Source organism: Neomonachus schauinslandi, chromosome 16, assembly GCF_002201575.2.
Source record: "Neomonachus schauinslandi chromosome 16, ASM220157v2, whole genome shotgun sequence".
Classification (NCBI taxonomy): Eukaryota; Metazoa; Chordata; class Mammalia; order Carnivora; family Phocidae; genus Neomonachus; species Neomonachus schauinslandi.
In genome coordinates this window covers 47,567,565-47,575,327 of record NC_058418.1, presented here as the reverse complement: position 1 = coordinate 47,575,327, position 7,763 = coordinate 47,567,565, and the positions used below count along the sequence as shown (strand labels likewise).

Genomic DNA, 7,763 nt, shown 5'->3' with positions numbered 1-7,763 from the left:
GATCATGACCTGAGCCGAAGGCAGTCGCTTAACCAACTGAGCCACCCAGGCACCCTTATTTCCCTTTTAAAAAATTATAGTCATCATGGTAGGTGTGAAGTGGTATCTCATTGTGTGTGTTTTTTTTTTTTAAATTTTCAAATTGTGGTAAACTGCAAATAACATAAAATTTACCATCTGAACCATTTTCACGTGCACAGCTCAGTGGTAGTAAGTACATTCACAGTGTTGTACACCCACCACCAACATGCCCAGAACTCTCTTCATCTCGCTACACTGAAACTCTGCACCCATTAAACTATAATCCTCCATTGTCTCCCCTACCAGCACCACGCAACCATCATTCTACTTGCTGTCCAATGACCTCCTATAAATGGGATCATACAGTGTTTGCCTTTTTGTGACTGGCTTCTTTCACTGAGCATGATACCCTCCAGGTTCCTCAATGTTGTAGCCTCTGTTGGGATTTCCTTCCTTTTTAAGGCTGAATAATATTCCCTTCTATACGTAGACCACATTTTGTTTCTCTGTTCATCTGTTGATAGACATGTGGCTTGCTCCCATGTCTTAGATACTATAAATAATGTTACTACAAATATCTCTTTGGGAATCTGCTTTTCATTCTTCTGGGTGTATATGCAGAAGTGGAATTGCGCGATCATGGGGTAAATCTGTTTTTTTTTTTTTTAAGATTTTATTTATTTATTTGAGAGAGAGAATGAGATAGAGAGAGCATGAGAGGGGGGAGGGTCAGAGGGAGAAGCAGACTCCCCGCTGAGCAGGGAGCCAAACGTGGGACTCGATCCCGGGACTCCAGGATCATGACCTGAGCCGAAGGCAGTCGCTTAACCAACTGAGCCACCCAGGCGCCCCTGTTTTTAATTTTTTGAGGAACTGCCATTATGCAAGGGATCCCATTTCTCCCTATCATTTCTCATTCTTATTTTCTGTTTGTTTGTTTTGGCTTCTATTTGCCATCCTAAAGGGTATGGGCTATATCTCACTGTGGTTTCGATGTGCATCTCCTGGATGACTGGTGGTTTTCATCATCTTCTTGTGTGCTCCTGGACCATTGGTCCAACTCAACTCTCCAGTATTTATCATCACCGCTGACCCCGTAGGGACTCGGTGCCACAGTTACCTGCCCTCCAGGGCCTGTTTCCACCTGCCCTTCAGCCTCTGCCACCGCCAGTGTTAATTGGTGATGCCACAGCATCACCCCGTGGGCCACCAGGGTCTCCTCTTCCCTGACAAAGAGGTTCTCCATGGACTTCTCCAGTCTGTGAGCATCGCTTTCCCAGAATCCCATGTTCAGTGGGCCCGGGGACACAGCCACTCTATCAGTCACGGTCTTGCTGGAAAACAGGCGGCACACTCAAAATTGGGTGATTGAGGTGAATTTATCTTTTTTAATTTTTTTAAAAAGATTTTTATTTATTTGACACAGAGAGAGCGAGTGAGCACACAAGCAGGGGGAGCCGCAGAGGGAGAGGGAAAAGCAGGCTCCCCGCTGAGCAGGGAGCCCGACGTGGGTCTCGATCCCAGGACCCTGGGATCATGACCTGAGCCACCCAGGCGCCCCTACTGAGGTGAATTTAAATAAAGGAAACCTTACAAAGGTGTGGGCAGGGTTTAAAACAAACAAGGCTGGTGCGGTGCCCAGGGCTCTAGAACCATAGGGACATCCCCGGAGCTGATGAGACCAGGGAGGAGCAGTTATGGAACCCAGAGAGGGTAGCTGAGCCAATAGGGCCTCCTAAGAGGAGCTGTGGCCGCTGGTGAGGGAGGCCGTCCGGAGAATAAATACCAGACTTCTCCCTCTTCCCCCCTCTCGGGGCCCCGCTCCTGTCCCTGAGGGTCAGCGCGCTGGAGGCCAGCCAGGGGGCCGAGAGGGCAAAATGCAAGACGCCTAGCGCGTTCTGACAGGTACTTTGCATCACTCCAGCTGCTGCCCGTCATAAAACAATGGCAGACAGGGGCTAAGCAACAGGGGTTCGCTCTCGCGTGAGGGCACCCAGGCAGGTGCTGCCGGGCAGCTCAGGGAGGCCGCAGTCCCGAGTCAGCGTCTCAGGAGGGTGGCCCGCGGGCCAAGCCGCACATGCGCACAAGACTGCCCGAGCGCTGGGCGGGGGTTCTCACCCCGCTTGGCCCCGCCTGCTGACACTAGTCAGAGTCTCCCCGCTGAGAGCTGGGGCAGGGTGACCCTCCGCGGGAGCCCTCTGTGTGGACGAGAAGGGGGAACGGCTCCGGCGGGCAGCCCGGAGGCCACGCTGCTCCGGGGGGGTGGGGGGGGTTCACCTCATGGTCTGGTTTACTGTCAAAGTAGGAAAGGCAGCAGCAGATAGGAATAGCCGTGGCCTCGTGGCTCTGAGCCTCACCGGCATTCACCTCTGCAACTGGGGAAGTTGTCCCTGCCTTTCCAGAAGATTCCTCCTACACTCCAGGGGGCCAGGACTTTGCTTTCGCAACAGACCTGGAGAGCCAGAGACGTGGGGCTGCTTCAGCTTTCTGCTCTGGAAAAGTCCCTGAGGCAAGGAAAATACAATTGGTTTGGCTACCTGCTTGGAATAAGCGAAGGAAAAAAAGAGAAGAAAACCCGAGTGAATGTCAATGTTTCAATAAATGACCCTGACCTGGACCTTAACTATGGACTCCTCACACTCACAGCTGGGGCTGACTCAGCTAGGATCCCCGGGGGCTGCCAAAAAGCTTCAGACCCAGTTAGCACCCAGCCACAGGCTCTCTCTATTTCGCTGCTGGAAATGTGGCAGCCCTGCCCCAGAGATATGGGGTTCCTCCGGGACCCTGCCCCACCCGTGGCCACTGTCCCCACTGCTCAGAGCCCCTGCTCACCATCCCCGCCCCGCCCCCAGAAGCATTTCTAACAAACCCCATACTGAGCACACACAGATCAAGACAAAACCTCCAGGCCACTGGAGTCCCGATCAGGAGCAGTGACCCTGTGCTGCTCACTCTGGCCAGCCTCGCCCAGGAGGACGCAGCCCTGGGGAGCACAGCGCCCAGAGGCCTCGGGAGGAGACTCCTCTAGTCACCCCACCTTCCTCGATACACCAGCTCAGGGCTGAAGCCCAGAGTACCTTCCAGAACCTCAGCACTCTCCTTTCCTTGCCTGGACTATGGGACTCACGATATCATAGTCCTGTCCCTTCAGCGTCCGACTCTGTCACTAGGCTCTCAGCCTCCCAAGGACAGGGGCACCGTGCGCCGTGTGCATGTGAGCGCCCAGCGTCTACACCAGGGTCTGCTGAGGTCACTGGGCCCCTGCTTCTGGCAAATGCATCACCATCCTATTACCTACACCTTCCTTTTCTCAGTGTTCTGGGACCATAATATCGTTTCTGTTATGTTTCCCTGTGTGTCATTTAATGGCAGCAATCAACGCTCCACTTTACAGGACACGGAGCTATCTACAGTGACTAGTTCCTTACGCTGTGGATTACCACGGAAAGAGACTGAGTTGAGCCCAGGGCTAGATGCAGGACGGCCTGTCAGCGTGTTTGTCCACCTAGAACCTACTAGTGGCCTCCGTGGGAGCGATGCTCTCGCCCTCACCCCCCCACACACCCTCACGCACGCTCAGAAGCTGTCTGGCTGGCCTGGTTTGAAGGGGACGTTCTGGATGACCCAGACCATCTGTAGAACACTTGTAGATGATCTTGCACTGAAAATACTCTTTGCTGAGCCCCCGCCGCCTACGTTCAGTGTAGTGGAGGCCTCCCGGCGACCACAGCCGGGGTTCTTTGAATCCCATGGTGTAATTGCCTATGATTAGGAGCTGGGATTCCTCCCCATTGCCCTGGCAGCGGCTGGTTCCAGGGACTGGCTACAGGCTGCACAGAGCTGCGCTCTCCAGGGCCCGGGCTCTGGGCTGGGGCGCCGGCGTCGCCTGTCACAGAGCCTTTGGGATGCCAAGCATTGCCAAGTCTCAGGGGTGACGAGGCCTCAGAGCAGCTGCCCTTTTCCCAGGGGCTGAGGCATCCCAGGCTGAGAGCCAGCCCTGGCTGTTTGAGGGGCTTGACCCCCACTTACCGTTCAAGGTCTTTGGATAACAGGGAGGGTGGCCCTTGGGCTTCTCCAGCTGGGCAGGGCCAGAGGGGCTGGGCAGGGCTTGAGGTGGCCCAGGAGACTTAAAAGCAGGGCCCCCAGCATGGTTGTCCCATATCTTCCTGAGAGCAGCAACATGGCCTTTCTCTGGCTTCTCTCCTGCTTTGCCCTTGTGGAGGCTGCCTTCGGTTGTGAGTGTCGGGACCCCAGGGTTGGGCCTGCCAGGCCTGGAGCAGGCTGAAGAGGGGTCCCAAGCCCCCAGTGGCTCTGCATCCAGCCCCAGGGAAGGAGCGCGAGGGGCTCTGTCCAGAGCGAGCCCTGGGGCCCAGCCAAGGAGGAGTTTGGAACCCCGTTCCCTGCACGCAGCGGCCTCTCCCCAGACTGGCAAGCTGAGGCAGTGGGGAGCACAGGGGTCCTTCTGGGGCTCTCTGAGCACTTGGACTCTGAGCCAGGAGGGTGCCAGAGACCAGTCTGGGCCCCGCTGAGTCCTGGGGCCCCAGGCCTGGCTCGGGCAGGGGTACTGTGAGCAGAGGAGGGGAGCGGTCGCAGGAGACTCTCAGTGCCCGTCCTTAGATTTTTATCTATTGTGCCAGGCACTTGTGAAGTCCTTTATTTTCCATTAAAAAAGAAGAAATGGTAAAAACTACAGGAAATAATACAACCACGTACCTACCATCAGGGTTTTGCAAATATTACTTTTTTTTTGCTGACTTGCTTCAGGGATTTCTTTTTAAAACATAAACTAGGGGTGCCTGGGTGGCTCAGATGGTTAAGCGTCTGCCTTCGGCTCGGGTCGTGGTCCCGGGGTCCTGGGATCGAGCCCCGCATCGGGCTCCTGCTCAGCAGGGGGCCTGGTTCTCCCCCTCCCTCTGCTTCTCCCCCTGCTCACATTCTGTCTCTCTCTGTATCGGTCTCGAATGAATAAATTAAAAAAAAAATCTTAAAAAAAATAAAATAAAACTTAAACTAGATTCAGCTCAAGCCACACTCTCCCTCCGACCCTCGTGGAATGTGAGCCCGATTCCGAGCTTGCTGTGCCTCATTTCTGGGCGGGCTTTTACCAATTTACTACATACTTAGAAATCCACAGATACCATACAAAATGCGTACAAACTTCCACACACAGTATTATACGCTACATCAATTTTAAAACGTGCCCGGGGCACCTGGCTGCCTCAGTCGGTGGAGCTTGGGACTCTTGATCTCAGGGTGGAGAGTTCAAGCCCCAGGCTGGGCATGGAGCTTACTTTAAAAAAAATAAAGTGCCGGGGCGCTTGGGTGGCTCAGTCGTTGGGCGTCTGCCTTCGGCTCGGGTCGTGTTCCCGGGGTCCTGGGATCGAGCCCCGCATCGGGCTCCCTGCTCCTCGGGAAGCCTGCTTCTCCCTCTCCCCCTGCTTGTGTTCCCTCTCTCGCTGTGTCTGTCAAAAAAAATAAAAATAAAATAATAAAGTACCTTTTGCCGCCCATGTAATGTTTTAGATTTATCCCTGTTGGTGCGGAGCCCCATCGCTGTAATCACTGTAGTCAGCTGTATAAATTCATCCTGGGATAGTTCTAATGTTTTTGCTCTTACAAAGAAAGCGATTAGTGTGCTGACATGTTCTGGCAAGAATGCTCTGCGCTGGGTTACCCAGGGGCAGCAGGGCAGGCACTAGCCTGTGTTGCCCAGGGGGGTGCGGTGGCGGCTGCAGGAGCCTAACTTGACTTGCGCAGGTGCCGAGAATTCCCCAGGTCCTCACGGACATATTAAGTACACTTGTTTTTTCTCAGCGTCTGGGACGACTCAGGCCCTCGTTTTCTGTTTTCCCCATGTGTCCATGTATGGGGCAGAACCAAATTATTTTATTTAATAAAATAATTAAGAAACAAACTTTATGCATGAATAGTTCCTGAAATCTCTGGAAAAGAAAATTCAGTGAGGGCACAAGGGTGGAATGTACCATTTCCTACCCGCCTGGGCAAGGCGTCCTAGTTCCAGATTCCCCGTGTGCTTGGGATTAGCCAATTTTAATCTCACTCCTCCCATCCAACAGGTGAGTTTTGACCTGAGAGGGGAGCCTTGTTTGCTCCCCCGTTTACTGAGGTAAATGAGCAGTGGAGATTCAGGGACACTCTGAGTTCTCACAGCAAGAAGGCTGGGAGTCCAGCCCCACAGTCTGATTTGTCAGCCTGTTTTCTGCTCCTTCATCAGGAAAGCCCTGGACACGGCAGCATGAGTAGGGTTAGCAGGCTGCATGTGGGGATCCTCGTGCCTACAGGTGAGGACTGCAGCAGAAGTTGCCTGGGGGTGGTAGGAGGGTGGTGTGGGGTCCTGCGCGGGCCTGGAAGAAACTAGTTTTGCAGATTGGCCCTGGGCCTCAGCCTTCTTCCCCCTCCTCCTGCCCCCCCCCACCAGACTGCGGGGTCCCCGCCATCGAGCCTGTGCTGAGTGGCCTGTCCAGGATCGTCAATGGGGAGGACGCTATCCCGGGCTCCTGGCCCTGGTAGGTGTCCCTGCAGGTGAGGGGGGAGTTCTGCCCCTGAGTGGAGGACACACTGGGGTACTGGCCTACCCGGGGCCAGGCTGGGGGCTGCTGGTGTCCAGCCAGCACTGACCCGTCCGTCTTCCTCCAGGACAGCACTGGCTTCCACTTCTGCGGAGGCTCTCTCATCAGCGAGGACTGGGTGGTCACTGCCGCCCACTGCAGGGTCAGGTGAGGCCTGGGCAGGCTCAGGGCTCTGCTTCTGGCTACATTTCGGGGTGAGGAGGGAGCAGGGCCCACTCCTAGTCCTTAACTTCCACGTGATTCTTCTAGCACGTCTCACCTGGTCGTGACTGGGGAGTTTAACCAGCGCTCAGATGAGAACATCCAGGTCCTGAAGATTGCCAAGGTATCCCTGAGCCCTGTCCCACTGGCCTGGGGGGCTCAGCTGAGGGGCTCAGGGCAGGAGCAGGAAGGACAAGACCCTTGGGCTGCTTGAGACACAGGAGCCCAGGGGTGGATGGGGCTGCCCTCCGAATTCTCATTCCGGGCTCCTGTGGGTCTGTTTCTTCCACGGGCTGCCAGAGAAAGAGCTTATCTCTTTGCAACCTGCAGATTGCCAAAGAATCCGAGGGCTTGATTTTGTTGTTCTGACTCTGCCCTATAGGTTTTCAAGAACCCCAAGTTCAACATGCTGACCGTCCAAAATGACATCACCCTGCTGAAGTTGGCCACGCCCGCCCGCTTCTCCCAGACCGTGTCCCCCGTGTGCCTGCCCGAGGCGACAGACGAATTCCCCCCTGGTTTGCTGTGTGTCACCACCCGCTGGGGAAGGACCAAGTACAACGGTGAGCAGGACCTGGCGTTTCCCCCCAGGAGATGTGTCTGTGCTTGGGGCTGCCTGAGTAGCAGGAGTCTCCAGGAGGGCACCCCTGTGGCTTTTTTTTTTTTTTGTCTAAATTGCAACACAGCCATAAATCTTTCCATTTCTTTATTCAAAACCCTCTTGGGGAGCCTGGATGGCTCAGTCGGTTAAGCGTCTGCCTTCTCCTTGGGTCATTCCCGGGGTTCTGGGGTTGGGCCCTGCGTCGGGCTCCCTGCTCAGTGGAGAGCCTGCTTCTCCCTCTGCCTCTGCTCCCCCTGCTTTGCTCTCTCTCAAATAGATAAAATCTTAAAAAAAAAAAAAAAAAGCTTAAGCGCTCTGTACTTGAAGACTAACTTGCCGAGAAACACCTA

General features: G+C 54.7%; 1 protein-coding gene across 1 annotated transcript in view; it reads left to right on the top strand.

Annotated features, from left to right (window-relative positions):
• LOC110583368 (chymotrypsinogen 2-like) overlaps nucleotides 1–7,763 on the top strand; it is a 16,663-nt gene that overhangs the window by 3,649 nt on the left and 5,251 nt on the right. The window contains 5 exon segments of the mRNA XM_044922147.1: nucleotides 6,257–6,323; nucleotides 6,461–6,564; nucleotides 6,679–6,758; nucleotides 6,861–6,936; nucleotides 7,195–7,375. Coding sequence (XP_044778082.1) covers nucleotides 6,278–6,323; nucleotides 6,461–6,564; nucleotides 6,679–6,758; nucleotides 6,861–6,936; nucleotides 7,195–7,375 — 487 coding nt within the window. The 5' untranslated portion in view covers nucleotides 6,257–6,277.